General features: G+C 40.4%; 1 protein-coding gene across 1 annotated transcript; it reads left to right on the top strand.

The window, feature by feature from the left end:
* Positions 1-515: 515 nt before the first annotated feature.
* Positions 516-11288, top strand: LOC129437282 (olfactory receptor 51I2-like). The gene is made up of 2 exons (XM_073863164.1): positions 516-1406; positions 10309-11288. Exons 1-2 carry the CDS (start codon positions 516-518, stop codon positions 10408-10410), a joined length of 993 nt encoding a protein of 330 aa, XP_073719265.1. The 3' UTR covers positions 10411-11288.
* The last annotated feature ends 4584 nt before the right edge of the window (positions 11289-15872 follow it).

Below are 15872 nucleotides of genomic sequence, written 5' to 3' on the forward strand. Positions count from 1 at the left end.
TAGAAATTAATCTCAAGATAATAATCATAAAGACATGAGCAAAAAGACATATCATCAAAAGTTTGCTTTGATTATATCACAAGAAGGGCTGTGTTCATTATGCAAAATAAGCCACAGAGATGTCTTTTGAGACACGGTATAAAAATACAAGCATATACTGCTGACCCAAAGCTCCTCTAAAACAACTGAAGCAGCATCTGAAGTAAGTAACTAGTATCTAGTTCTCTAAGAAAATGCTTTGGTGGTCATTACAAGGAATATCCCATACGGTATGGCAATGACATAGTGTTGATATTCCTAGCTAATAACTTGTGAGATTTTGTAAATTTACTAAAACATCTACCCTAGTCGTTTTTATTTGTACATTGTTTGTAACGTAAATACTGAAAAATATACTGCTCTGTCATTAATTCTGGTAAATACCCTGTTTAGCAGTCTGTTCTTTAAAGCCTTGATGTTTTTGTCTTTAGGACAACAGTGATCAAGCTGAAGGGCAATAAAACCATTCTGTGTTAATGGAAAACAAAACATATTTTTACTTTATGTTGTTTAAAAATCTTGGGCATATAAGATATGCTTTGTTTACATTGGGATTTGTTTTATACTGTGTGATCATAACTCTAAATGTCCTTATTATTCTTGCAATATGTTTGGAAAGGACATTACACCAGCCCATGTACATTCTGATTTCATGTTTGTCCATTAACTCTGTGTATGGTACAGCTGCCTTTTTTCCAAGGGTGATGTCAGATTTGCTATCTGATACACACATAATCTCCACTGAAGCATGCATCATCCAGTGTTTTGTCCTTTTCTCATATACAACAAATGAGTTTGCAACATTAATGTTAATGGCATTTGACAGATTTGTTGCAATCAGTAAACCTTTACAATATCATAACATAATTACTTTAAGGGTACTAACTGTTTTAATTTTTATACACTGGATTTTTCCAATGATTTGTATTGGTATCGCAGGTGTTTTGACTGCCAGACTGACAATGTGTGATGATAAACTGTGGAAGGTGTACTGTCACAATTATGAAATTGTTAAACTCTCTTGTACAAATGGTTTAATTATTAATGTTTGGGGGGCTTTTGTATTGATTATATCTGGTGTTATTCCATTATGTTTAATATTATATTCTTATGTTAAAATTCTTATCATTTGTCAAAAAAGCACATCACAGTTCAGAAGCAAAGCTTTACAAACTTGTATTCCACACATAGTGATTCTTGTAAATTTTGCAATTGGCATTATTTCTGAAGTCACATTAAGTCGCTTTGTGAATTTAGAAATGCCAACATGGCTGTCAGTATTTTTTTCACTGGAGTTTCTTGTTGTACCCCCAATCCTTAACCCTCTTGTTTATGCTTTAAACTTCACTGATATTCGCAGAAAAATTATTCGCTTTATAAAAGCATCCAGTTAGATATGCTGATGTGATCCAAAAATAAAGAAAATGTTACACAGAATGTTACAGCTTGTAATCCTTGCAAATGAAAAAAATCACCTAACCATCTTTAATTGTAAAGTAATGAATTAAAAGTTTTTTTTTAAATAACTGGCTTATGACATGTAATGTACACATTGATTATCAAAAGGAACCTTTTAGTCATGGGTGAAGCATGTGTACAATTGGCGAAAGCTAATCACAGTGGCTCAATGAGTAACATTGTTGTCTTACAGCAAGAAGATCCCAGGTTCAAGCCCTGGCTGTGTCAGGTCTTTTGTGTGGATGTTCTTCCTGTGTCAGGGGTTTACTCCAGGTACTCTGGTTTGCTCCCACAATCCAACAATGTAGTTTATCTGAACTGGAGATATCAAATTGCCCCTCCCAACTTGTGTATAGATAAATGTGTTTATAGATTAACCGGTTCTTGCAATGAATATAGCCATAGATGCTGGAATGGCGTGACGAATAAATAAGCCATATGCCTGAAAGCTTTAAACAATAAACAACAACGAATCAAGTGGGCAAACATCAGCTAAAATTAAATTAGGTGACAATTTAGAGGTATCAACAGGGCCCAGTTGTTCTAAATGTTGAAACTGGATCAAAATGATCTGGTTTTGGAAATCCCATGTCTTACTATCCAGGATCAAGTCAACAGTCTTACTTTTGTCCCAGTTATTCAAAGCAAAATTGGATTGGATCACCCTAATCCAGATACACACCTTTTCAGATTTTCAAATCTGGTCACATATCAAAATATTACTACTAGCTATGTAAAAAAAAAAACACAATACAGGTAATATGAGTGGTGGCCGGTGACTTCTTTTTTGAGGGTGCAAGATGTGAAACTCATAACTACATGTATGTAGCCCATCATGTGTTTGGTCATTTCAAAATATGTGTTCTGCGCATTAAGTTAACCTATTTGAATTACGTGTCATGTCAAAATAAGTGCCTGCTGCACACGCGTCTAAAGGATTTATGATAAAAGAGATGGTCGTGTTTGCCAGATACTCGTATAATCTCATGTTTATTTATTTATTACAGGGACAGTGCATATTAATAGACATTTAAGCCAATATGCCAGAGTTAGCCAAATGGCTATTTTTCACCTGTAGTCCCTAGACAGAAGGTAATAGTCACCCTAAAAACAAGAAAATTGATAAAAGTACATATTTAAATAACAATAAAACAACTTCAGTTTATTTACACAAAATACTATTAAACTAAGAATGTTCATTAAAAACACAATCAACAATCAAACAAACATCAGCCAAATACATGAACACACACACACACACACACACATTCTGGTTTCCATGTTTTGTGGGGACATTCCATAGACGTAATGCATTTTATACCATACAAACTGTATATTCTATTCCCCTAACCTACCCCATTCCCTAACCCCAACCATCACACACAAAACTTTCTGCTACTTCACATTTTCAATAAACATCATTCTGTTTGATTTATAAGCATGTTTCCTCGTGGGGACATCAAAATGTCCCCACAAGGTCACAAAAACACGGGTATTCCTATCTTTATGGGGACAATTGGTCCCCACAACGTGATAATTACCAGGTACACACACACACACACACACACACACACACATTAAGCAAAAAACCGTCAGGGGGCAACAAGAAAAGGTCATAAAGTAAGCTAATGTTTACAGCTCTGGTTATTAAGTAACCATTTCTTTAACTGGATCTTAAGGGGTGGTTTCCCGGACAGGGATTAGACTAGTCCTAGACTAAAATAAATGTAAGAGCTGTCCAAACTGAAAACAACTTGCACTGACATCTCTTAACATACATCAGCGCTCTTTGTTTTGCCTCAAAATGCACACAAGTAATGTTTTTAGTAAGGCATGTTTGTTAAAACTAGTTATATTACCCAATTAAACTAAGGCCTAGTCCTGGCTTAAGCTAATCCCTGTTTGGGAAACCACCCCTAAATGTTCTGTACGTGTTCAGGTTTCTGATGTTTAGGAGTAAGGTTCCATTCAGTAGCAGCTCGAAAAGAAAAAGCCGTTTGACCAAAAACACTTTTCCTAAGGGGAATGATACAATCCCCCCTCACTGCACCTCTGGTTCTACTATAATCAGCTGTTCAGATGTTGATAAACTGATGGAGGGGAGGGGAAGATAAACCATGAATAATTTTATAAGCAAGACATAGATTTGAGAATTTTACCATGTTTTCCCAACTGAGTAATCTATATTTTTGTAGTATTGGACATGAAAAATGTTCTGTTTCTTATCCAGAATTTTTACAGTTCGTTTGTAAAGTGATTGCAGTGGTTTCAGAGTTGTAACACTAGCTTGTGACCAAACTGGCAAACAGTAAAACATGTGAGAAAGAATCATAGAGTTATCACAGTTTAATGTTAAGGGAGTGTCTTGCGAGTATTTTGTGAACCTCTCTTTTATCGATGGATGTGTAGCAGGCCTTTATTTTGACAAGACACGTGATGCAAATGGTTCACATGATACAACAAACACATTTAGAAAACAGGAGCAACACACATGACACTCCGTACACATATTTTGAATTCATGCCCCTCGACCAGTCGCCACTGGTAGTATGTCAGTGTGGGGTCACTAAGGGGTGGTTTCCCAGACAGGGATTAGCTTAAGAGAACTCAGTTTAATTCGGAAATATAACTAGTTTTAACAAGCATGCCTTACTAAAAACAAAGGGGCACTGATGTATTTAACCCTCTGGGGTCTAAGGGGTTTTTAGGGCCCTGGGGAAGTTTTGACATGCACTGACATTTGTGCTTTTTTCAGTTGCTTAAAAACATATTAATGGCAAAAGTCTCATAACACTGCGTTCAGCACAAACTGGGCTACAATCAGGGACGTACTGGGACTGAAATTCAGCCCGGGACTTTAAGATGGAGAGGCCTTTTACGCGAGTGCCCTTGGTGCCAGGCAGGATTTTTTGCAGTTATTTTAATTCTAGTAGTGTTTTTATGGTATGAACTTGAAGAGAATCAGATTATGCTGAAGACCTAAAAGAAACTTTAGGATAACACCTGCCTCCTCAGGTTGTATAAGCAAGTCACCACTGCACTAAACACAACCAGGTCAGCAAAACCTAATCTCGAACACATAAGTCACAGTATACTGCTAACTACCAGCATGTCATGTGTACAGTCAGTTGGAGTGATAAAATTGTTACAATTACTCACACATACCCACTCAGATAATCAAAAACTACAATACAGTCCATAAAATAGAGATTGTGTGTGTACGTACTCACTTTCAACTCTCCCTGGCTCCACTTCCTCTGTGCTGGACCCTGCCTCTGCTTACTGATTGTACAGCTACATATGCATGAGAAGAACATCAGTAATAAATATGACTAAGAATAATTCCTTTTTTTAATTCAATCTGTGCTTTAGTCAGGTTATAATCTAGTAAGTGGACTATTGCATTTTATCCTATATGTAAATATGTAATATTGTGCTGTATTTTTCTATTTGTGTGTCCTTAATAAAGCTTTGATTGATTGATATGCCTACCCTGCTGAAAAAAAAACAGCCTCAAACCAGCATGGGAATTATGCTGGTCTATGCTGGTTTGATGCTGGATTAGCTGGTGGTCACCAGCATACCAGCACCAAGACACAACATATGCTGGTCTTGCTGGTATGCTGGTTTTTCCAGCAGGGTAATATGATTGCCTACCCTGCCCTGCACACTGACCCATCACTGTTTTTGTACTGGTTCCATTCTCCTCCTCCTCTTGTTCTGCTTTTCTTCCTCCTCCTCATCAATATGACTGCAAGAGTCATCATCAACCTGTCTCTCTCCATCACTGACCTTAACAGCTAATATACAGACATACAGGGATTCCTTAGACCATTTTACTGTTTGAACACAATGATGACGTGGAAACGTATGCACGCGCATGTTGGCAATGGAAGTATGGCAAGAATCAGTAGTGAAGCAACACAGACAGAGAAATATATATTTAAAAGTTGACTTTATCAAGTTTTTCAACACAGCTACCAGATCCGTGTACTATAGTGGAGTGAATAGAAGACGTTAGCAGATGGCCAAATATAAAGTGACCATATATACGTATATTAGTATATTATTAGTGCAACCAAACGCAATTACCAGACATTTTGATGCTGGGAAAATGTTTTGATAAACTTACTGAGTTGCTAACACGTTAAAACCACTGGGGAACAACACCACTTCTGTTGCCAAAATACGCACGCAGGCTATTTCATCAGTTTCATAAGCGGGATAATGTAGAGCGAGGCGGTTCTTATAGCGAATACCATAAATATGTATATAAAGGCTAGATGACTCAAGGCGGAGTCCCTAACGGCATCACCTGGCGGCCATCTTACGACAGGGCGCTCGCTCACTCGTAGCATTGAGTTTAATTGTGCAGGTACTTTCAAATGACCATAACTTGCTCAATTTTCTACCGATTTTCAAACGGTTTGGGTTTTTACAAACGTTATTAACGTGGCTATAATTCTGGATGCTTTAACGTGTTTCATGAATTTATTTTTTATTTTTAGTATAGGTATGCAGTGTCATAGGTACATCTTTGACGTTTATAACAAACCAAACCGTTTGAAAATCGGTAAAAAATTAAGCAAGTTATGGTCATTTAAAAGTACCTGCATAAAACTCAATGCTACGAGTGAGCGAGCGCCCTGTCGTAAGATGGCCGCCAAAATGCGGACGTTGCACTCAATTGGCCAGCAGCGCGGACGAGCCATCTAGCCTTTATATACATATCTATGGCGAATACAACCAAGCTCCGCTTTGCGTGGGGTCCTGATAAGCCTGTCGGGGTTGAATTCGCTATAACAACCGCCTCGCTCTACATTATCCCTTATATATGCCTATATTTAAATGCAAATATAAATGATTTCAATGTATAATAGATGCATCACTAATTGTGCACCTGTCCTGTCCATGCTGCTGGTCCTTCCTCATCTGCACCTCCTGCCACAGCGTCCTTTTGACTGAGAAAAAGGTCTGTTAATTTGGCGCATTTAGCTGCCTCTTGTGCCAACATTTTTATGTTTTAGGCCCCACCCATTTCTTTCTCTTCTTTTCGCAATTTTTACCGTCTTGTCTATGTTGCATTCACACGAATCCAAACCTGACCAAAAGTAAACTCTTTTGATCGGCGCCTTTGAGCCAATCGGATGTGAGGAAAACCGAGGATCAGTCCAAGTTAGGAGGGGCCGCTCTTATCTCCCCTCAAGATTTGAAGAATTGGTTTGGCCCGGTCTGAAACAGACACAGCGTTCCGCTGCAGCTGAGCGCCTGGTCAGGCATTAAAAAAAAAAAACTTTTTGACCTCCGGCCGGTTCGGCCTGAAATGGACCGGCCGTTCGGGATTGCTCCCGGAACTCCCGATGGCCAGTCCGCCCCTGGCTACAATATCATATAATCAACATGTATGTACATGTTTGTATTTTTGAGAGAAAAATGTTTATGCGTGGTTTTTGAAAAAGCAAAAATTTTAAGTCACTGATATAAGTCCACAAAACTAATTCTAAACATGTTTTCCCAAGACTTTTCAAAACAGGATCTAGTAGTCTAGAGTTTTTTCTTCAAAATGATGTGAAAATCATTCGGCCTACTCGTTCACATAAAGCAAGATATTGATTTACAATTTCTAAGACACTTTTGCTTGGGAAAGGCTGTATGCGTAGAGGCGGGAAAGCTCCTGAATAATCAGTGATTGACAGCTGAGAGACAAAAGTGTTGTGTCTTGTAGTAATAAGCACGACCAGAATACTCTTTTCACGCTCTTTCTTTTATTACTCTAACATATCACTGCATCTCAGCACATGTCACATGGAATACACCCACTTCTTCTACTCCTCAGCAACACCTTCATACCAAAACATTACACTGCCACCTTGGTTAACTAAGAACACCACATTTCCCCTCTTACTTGAAAAGATTCTGCATATCACAGATTAGTGTTCAGAAACAAATTTCCTCTTTTAAAGTAACAAAATTACAAAACATTACTGTGTGCTGCTATTGACGTTACAACAAATAAACCAATGTAATTAACATGGTTTTACTTATTCTAATGCACAGTGTGGAACATTTTAAACCCTTATAACTGTATGTTAAAACATTATAACTGTATGTTAAACCATTATAACAGTTCACTAGTTTCCAACATAAACAAGGCAAGACACATGGTTTTTTTGTTTTTTTTTTTCATGCCTATACAATTCACTTCACTGTAAATCATATTCTTTCAACCACGCTGGCATTCTACGCACTCTACTACTTTTCCTAAGATTAAATGTCACTGGTTTCTGCAAGCCCTCATTCTGAGTGATAACAGGACCCGTAAAGCGAGCTAGTTTGGATACATTCCATTTCTTTTTGTCACTCAGCACAAAAGTACTCTTTCCGATTTGTTCCTCAATGTTCAAGGGTGATGAGAACTTAGAAACACCCTTCCTCACATGCCCAGGTTGTTTCACTCTCACCTGGTCTCCTGGTTTGAAAGTGTGGTACTTCGCACCACGTCTTTTGTCAGTGTATTGTTTACTCTTCAGTTGTTTGTTACTCACAGTCTCTTTCACACCAGCACATTTGTCACTTTTCAGGCCAACAGGAAAAACATTCAATTTTGTACGCATTTTCCGATGATGAAGAAGCTCGGAAGGTGAGACTGCAGTAGTACTGTGCGGGGTAGCTCTGTAGCTTTGCAAGAACTCAGTCACTGTATGTTTCCATGGTTTTCCCATCTGTTCCGCAGAAAGGATTCATTCTTTCAGAACTCTATTCCACCTTTCCACAGCACCGTTGCATTGTGGATAATACACGCTACTACGCACGTGACTTATTCCTCTCTCCTTTAAGAATGCTGCAAACACACTGGAAAGGAATTGAGGTCCATTGTCAGTCACAACACACTGTGGGTTTCCCTCTCTACTGAAAACTGATTGGAGAAATGACGTGACCACCTCAGCAGTGACATTAGAGGGAAAAGGCTACCTCCGGCCACTTACTATGATAATCCACCAAACAAATGGCAAAGCGACAATCAGAAGGTCCTCTGTCAAAAGGTCCAACGATATCAATCGCCAGTTTCTGCCATGGCTCAGATGGCAAGGTGACAGGCTGCAGAGGAGCCGGTGCTGTTTTAGCCGATTTGTCATTCAGTTGGCATGTTAAGCAGGAAGAAACAGCCGACTGCACTTGAGCATCCATCTGAGGCCACCAGAATAATTCACGCAGCCTCTGTTTTGTTTTGACAACACCTTGGTGTGTTTCATGTGCCAGGTTAATCATCTTACAGCGCAACGTAGAAGGAACAAGAACACGATGTTCACCTCTCCTCACTAGCACACCATCCACACACAGTTCATCCCGAATACCAAAGTAGGGCACCAGAACAGGATCTAGGTCACAGCTTTTTTTCGGCCAGCCCTGCTCAAGTCGTACACGCAGCTGAGTTAATTCTGGACAGGCTTCTGAAGCAGCTTTAAAATCGTCCACAGACAATGTAGGCAGCCCAGTAACGAAAGCAACCATTTCTGGTTCTACAGCAGTATCATTTCCTGTTGGTAATGGCAATCTGGATAGGCAATCAGCAGCACAATTAAGACGTCCAGGTCTGTAGATGACATCGTATGTGAAGCAAAGCAAGCGTGCCGACCACCGGGCGACCCGCATACCGGCCCGGCCTATTCCTTTGGTTGCCAATAGTGTAGTGAGTGCACAATGATCAGTTCTGAGAGTAAAGTGTCGACCCCACAAATATGGCCTCCACTTCTCTACGGCCCAGACACAAGCCAACGCCTCCTTCTCGACCGTAGAGTATTTCCTTTCAGCTGCAGTAAGGGTTCTAGAAGCAAACGCCACAGTTCTCTCAACACGATCTGGGTGTATTTGTGTCAAAACCCCCCCCAGTCCATAGTCAGACGCGTCCGTCGACACTATTGTGGGAAGGGAAGGGTCAAACAACGCAAGCACTTGACTTCCAGAAAGCAGCTCTTTCAGTTCTTTGAAGCTGCGTTCAGCAGACACAGTCCATTCAAACTTAGTAGCTGACGCATCTCTAAGTAGTGCACGTAACGGCTCAGCAACAGAAGCAAAGTTTGGCAAAAACTTGCTGTACCATGAAATCAGTCCCAGAAATGAGCGTAAAGAAGCAACGTCATGCGGCGCAGGAGCATCAATGATCGCCGACATATGTTCCTCATCTGGAAAAATTCCATGTTTGGAAATGACATGTCCGAGGAATTTTAAGGATGACTGGCTGAACGTACACTTATCCCAGTTCAGTTGTAGTCCTGCATCTGACAAGCGCTGCATGACTGAGCGCAGCGTCGCATCGTGACTTTCCTGGGTGGCACCGTACACTATAATGTCATCGAGGTAGTTTCTTACTCCATGTATGCCTTTCAGGACAGTTTCCATCATCTTTTGAAATGCTGATGGCGCAGAAGCAAGGCCATATGGAACCCGGCAGTATCTGAAGAGACCATCGTGCGTGATAAAAGCTGTGATGTCCCGACAGTCCTCGTGTAAGGTAAGCTGATGGTAAGCAGCAGCTAAATCAATTGTAGTAAACACTGACGTACCTCTTAGTTCACTCAAAAGTTCATCCATATGTGGCAGAGGATGGCTGTCAACAATCAGTGCCTTATTGGGCTCACGCAGATCAACACAGAGGCGTATTTTCCCACCTTTCTTAGTGGTGACAACAATGGGAGAAATCCATGGGGAAGAATCTATTCTCTCAATGATGCCCTTTTGCAGCAATGAGTCCAGTTCTGCAGACACAGCTTGTCTGACAGAAAACGGAAGTCGACGAAGCTTCTGTCGAACTGGAGTAGCATCAGATTTGACTGTAGGCTTATGAACGAAGCCTTTCACGCATCCCACATTAGCATCTGGAGCAGAAATAGTTTCAGCAACGACTGCACGTAATTCGTCAGGTGCAGTAGCAGTACCAAAGTGAAAAGAACAGTTCAGGGCTCGAATTAAGTCCATGCCCATCAAAGCGGAGCCACCTTCCACAACATAAAAACAAGCGGTGGTTACCTTTTCTTTAAATGAGACGTCAGCATGTAAACACCCCAGTACTGGGATATCTTCTTTCAAGTACGTGACCAGTTTCACTTTAGGAACCGTAAGTGAACAGTCCGAGAAGTGTCGTTTGTACACAGCTGCAGGCAGAATTGACACTGAAGATCCCGTGTCCACTACTAATTCAGTCTCAACATAGGTACCAGTCGACGTTTTAACACGAACATTGCATAAAAGTTTGTCCGCAGACGTATTCACAGTATCAGTCAAAAGCACAACTACATCAGGCACCACTTCCCGAACATCCTTAGAAGAACGGCAAACTTTAGAAAAATGTCCGGTCTTACCACAAGTACGGCATTTAGCTCGAGCGGCTGGGCAATCGGCAGCGTTGGCCAGGTGATTTGTAGCTCCGCAACGGTAACATGTGCGATTCACCCGCCGTGTAGTATCAGCCACAGATTTTGCTCCGTTAGAATGTGTAGCACGCTTCGTCCGACGAAAGGGTTTAGAAGCCACAGCCTGGACTGCACTTGGTGCCGTGAGCATGTCTGAATTCGAGAGCGCTTGTTCCACCTGACACGCAATAACAACAGCGGTGTCCAGGGTCAGTGATGGTTCCAGCAGGAGTCTGTCTCGCACTGCTGGGGCATACGATCGTTCGACCAGCTGATCACACAGCATTTCACTCTCCATGTCACCATAAGCACATGACGAAGATAATTCTCGCAAAGCGGACAGGAACTGTGAAATTGTCTCATCAGCACGTTGAGAACGCTGGCGAAAGCGATGTCGAGCAACCACAACATTCATCTTAGGAACAAAATGACCCTCCAACGCTGTCATTGCTTCTGCATATGTAGTTCCAGTGTCAGGCAACATGTAAAGTACCCAAGCTGTGTAGTAGAATAGCACGTTTTCTAGGGTCTGGCCATGCGTCTCCTGTAGCATTAATAGCAAGCAAGTAATTCTCGAACATTTTCCGCCAAGTAGCAAAAGGAATCGCAGGCTCCCCGCTGCAGGGCAGAAAAGGTGCAGGCGTAGGCACGGAAACCATCGTCGCCAATTTGTTGTGTCTTGTAGTAATAAGCACGACCAGAATACTCTTTTCACGCTCTTTCTTTTATTACTCTAACATATCACTGCATCTCAGCACATGTCACATGGAATACACACACTTCTTCTACTCCTCAGCAACACCTTCATACCAAAACATTACACTGCCACCTTGTGGTTAACTAAGAACACCACAAAAAGGGTTGCATAATGAGCCACATGAGCCTTGTGGGGATGTTCAACAGGAATGTAACTTTCTCTGTAGTAAAACCATGATGGTTTACTTTTCAAGTTAAATGTAAATACACACACAATATATATATATATATATATATATATATATATATATATATATATAACATAAATTTCACATGTAGGCTATAAGTTACCTTTTAAAAACCATAGTAGCCTAATCAAAATGAACACAGGGTTTGTGTGCAGCAAAAAGCTCAAAAGAACAACCTATCGTTGTATGGACTCTTAGTTTTGTTTTTGTAATCATTATATCATTATAGTAGAAACACAACAAGGGACAAGCATGATAAACTTGCACGATAAACTTGCTCAATGTTTGTTTACAGCCGCCGCCATTACCTCACGTGTTGCTCATGAAAGCAGTCGGCTTGTTCGACTTCATGCGGCGCTGCAGGGATCGACAGCCGGGTGACGTCAAACTACCGCGAGAGTGATCCGCGAAATCATATGAAAGAGTTTGCTTTTAAATCGCTCTCGCGAAGCTCTGACGTCATTCGGCTGCCGGTTCTTGTGGCGCCGCATTAAGTCGAACAGGCCTATTAACTTATGTGTGCATATGCGAGTGATCCTGTGTTTAATAAACGTGCTGTGCGGAGATATATGCTTAGACGCAACTAAATAAGGATTGTACTGTTTGCAGTCGCGTATTTTATAAGAATACCAAAAACCGCGTCGATTTCCTGACTCGCGTGTTTGCATGCGTTTCCCATCGCGTGAACTGTTTGACGGAAGACAAAGAAAACACTCGCGTCCGGAGATAGTGACACACATACGCAAGTAAATAAGGATTGTACTGTTTTCAATCGCGTATTTTATAAGAATATCAAAAACCGCGTCGAGTTTCCTGACTCGTGTGTTTGTTTATGTGTGTTCCCCTCGCGTGAAATGTTTGACGGAAGAACAATAAAAACACTCGCGTCCGAAGATGCTGACACACATACGCAAGTAAATAAGGATTTAGATGTCATGTTTTGGTGCAATCGGATCCCAGACAGCAAATTAGCTCTTACCGACGTTGGGGCGCATGTACTTGCCCGACATAAAGTGCCTCGGTGAGATGTCTTATGGAGATCGGTAACTAATAGGGCTTATTCGATCTACGTCATCAATGTTCGCGGCGGCCATATTGTTGACATAAAACTGTCAGTCTGTCAATTGACAAGCGAGGCAGCGTGGGTATTATGCATGGTATTATCGGTGTAATTTTTTTTTAAACCACGCGATGGTGTGTGGTGTAATACACGGATGTTCTAACAACAGCAAAAAGACCCCGGAATTACTTTTTATGCGATACCGACTGTCAGAAAACATGAAAGGAGAGGAGTTGAACCAGCAAAGGAGAGACTCCCAACAGCAAAGTCTGTCCCCATCATTTTACCCCAGGTAACGTTAGGGATATATGCTCACAGCAAAGTCTGTCCCCATAATTTATACACATATGGTTAGCTGTAACGTTAAGCAGTGGCTGAAACTGCTCTTTCAAATAAGCTGCCATAAATTGAGAGTGTTATTAAATTAGTATTAATAACTATATGAACATAATAATAGGTCTGGCATTGATACTAGGTAGGGAATTAAGGCCCGTCACATAGTTTTGAAAATCGTTTTATATTAAACAGAATAGCGGAGCTCACACCAAAACTATAACGATACAGATACAATGAACGACATCATTGGGATCACTTTCTGAGCGATTTTCCCACCTGATGAAGGATAAACCATTGATAGCATTTTAAAATCTATTTGAACTTCAAGTGCACGGCCACTTAAAATGACAGTGAAGCTCATTGCTGAGGTCTATAACATTAGATTACCTCCAGTTGCTGTGAAAATTGACTACGTAATGGTTTTTAATCTATTACATTAACTAACTGTTATGCCAAAAGGTAAGAGATTACACAAACTATTAGATTCACTGTTTAGAGTTACTCGAAACGCAGCGTGTTGAGGACATCTGCAAAAGTTTTTATTACAAGCACTATTAAAGGCAAGTGATTTGCGCGAGTTCCGTGAGCGAATTAGCATAAACGTATTTCATCAAAGCAAAGAAATGCAAAAGAAGTGCTGCATGGGGTTTAGCATAAACGTATTGTTTGGTGATGTGGACGATGATATAGTTATAGTTATCTTTATAATGTGAACGGCGCTTCAGTGCTTGTATGATGAATGCGGATACTGTATGAACGATATAGTTATAAATATCCGGATAAGTTACGGCTGGCAATAAGGACGGATTTTTACTTAAGGCTATTGGGTCTATTTGATATTGTTCCACAATAATCAAGCTCATCTTCTCTTAATACAGACGAGATTGAGCCATTAGACTACTGCTCCCCTCGACTCAAATCTATGTGCGGCTAGGGGCAGGACAGATGTCATGTCAACAAGATGGCCGCGGCTAGCGACTTCCGGTGTTTGCGAATAAGCCCTATAGGCAAGATATCGGGAAGATGGTGGCATTAGAATGATCGCCGACCGTGAGCCAACGTAAACCCGCCCTAATTATTATGACCTATATGCGGCGCGATCCGCTTCGCTCTCCCATTGAACACAGCTGATTTTCGGCTGCATCGCTGTAAACGTCAAGGCATGCTTATAAAGCAGCTGTTCCAGTGTTAAAGGGAGCGAGGCGTCAGGATCCCACCGTTATATAATTGATTTGTTTAGGCCAGGGGTCTCCATGGTGCCAGCACATTCTATTAGTCTCAATTGTAATATTTATTTATTACATACATATGTTTTATATTAACTTGGCTTGGTTTACGTATGTTAACATATTAAACAATACTAAAACATATCAAAAAGTAAAATAAAATAAAATCAGTAAGTAAAACAAAAAAGTTTTAAGTAGAATAAATAAAAAAGTAGCCCTCCAGATTGTTTTATCCATATTGTTGTAGCCCTTGCTCACAATGTTGGAGACCCCTGCAGGCTAACTCATTTCATATTGTGTATCAACAACAATCAACCCTCAATAACAGTTTATGTTGTGTTAATCATAAAATTTCTTCCCTAACAATTTGACAAGAGCTAGTGGAGAAGTAGGCAACTAGCCCACTTGCATGCAAGACTCCGTCCGTGGCTGCGCAGTCTGCAGCCGCTTCCTTTTGAGTTGCCAGGTTTTATGACAAAAAAAGTTTAAATTGAAAGTAAGTGATTGTTATGTGTAGGGTGTATTTCATACACAATATGACAACCTGGTAAATGTCAGTCTAACAGAAAAAAATGGATCAGTGAGTTTTCCCAAGAGAAATAACAAAACAGAAGGGCATCTGGAAAATTTTTTTTACTTTGTTTTTGCAAAGGCAGTTTCATTTATTTTAACACTCCACAAATTACACTTTGGTGTGGTTTCCCGTACAGGGATTATCTTAAACCGGGACTAGGCCTTAGTTTAATTCTGAAATATAACTAGTTTTAATAACATGTCTTAATAAAAACATTACTTGTGTGTGCATTTTGAAGCATCACAAAAGACACTGATGTATTTTATGATGTGTCAGTGCAAGTTGTTTTCAGTTTGGACAGCTCTTACATTTATTTTAGTCTAGAACTAGTCTAATCCCTGTCCATGAAACCGTCCCATAGCAAACTGCAACAAAAATAAGAAATTCCCTCCAGAATAAGTCATACTCCAGAATCAGTCCAATCAATTATTTCACTTAAGATGCTTGCTTGTCCCGCCTTTGCTGCCCCCATTCCTGTCTCTGCTCAGACAGCCGCAGCCAGTTTCTCACAGTCATCTTTATATCAGCCTCAGTGGAACTTTGTAGGCAGGATTTCTTAACACAGCACCTAAAAAAATGTAATAATAAAGCAACACAAAAAAATAAGACAGCACAAAAGTCTATATATCTTCGTGGATGGTTTCTAAAAAGACAATTCAGAAAAGTCAGAGCATTTTGCAAAAAATAAAATCATGTTGTGTCAACACATTGTAGGACTTACTCAGGAGTACCTGATGAATAGGCTGTGATTTAAGGAGAGCACATCCCTTCATCACTGGGTGTGTCTTGCTGCCAATCATCTTGTGGCACTAGGAAATACAGAAA

Source organism: Misgurnus anguillicaudatus, chromosome 24 (assembly GCF_027580225.2).
Source record: "Misgurnus anguillicaudatus chromosome 24, ASM2758022v2, whole genome shotgun sequence".
Taxonomy (NCBI): Eukaryota; Metazoa; Chordata; class Actinopteri; order Cypriniformes; family Cobitidae; genus Misgurnus; species Misgurnus anguillicaudatus.

What these genes read in the sequence shown, in the direction of transcription:
- LOC129437282 (XM_073863164.1), top strand. Translation starts at nt 516, where the DNA reads ATGGAAAACAAAACATATTTTTACTTTATGTTGTTTAAAAATCTTGGG. An exon ending in CTGATATTCGCAGAAAAATT is followed by an intron (nt 1,407 to 10,308) that starts ATTCGCTTTATA and finishes CTTCTGTCGAAC; the next exon opens with TGGAGTAGCATCAGATTTGA.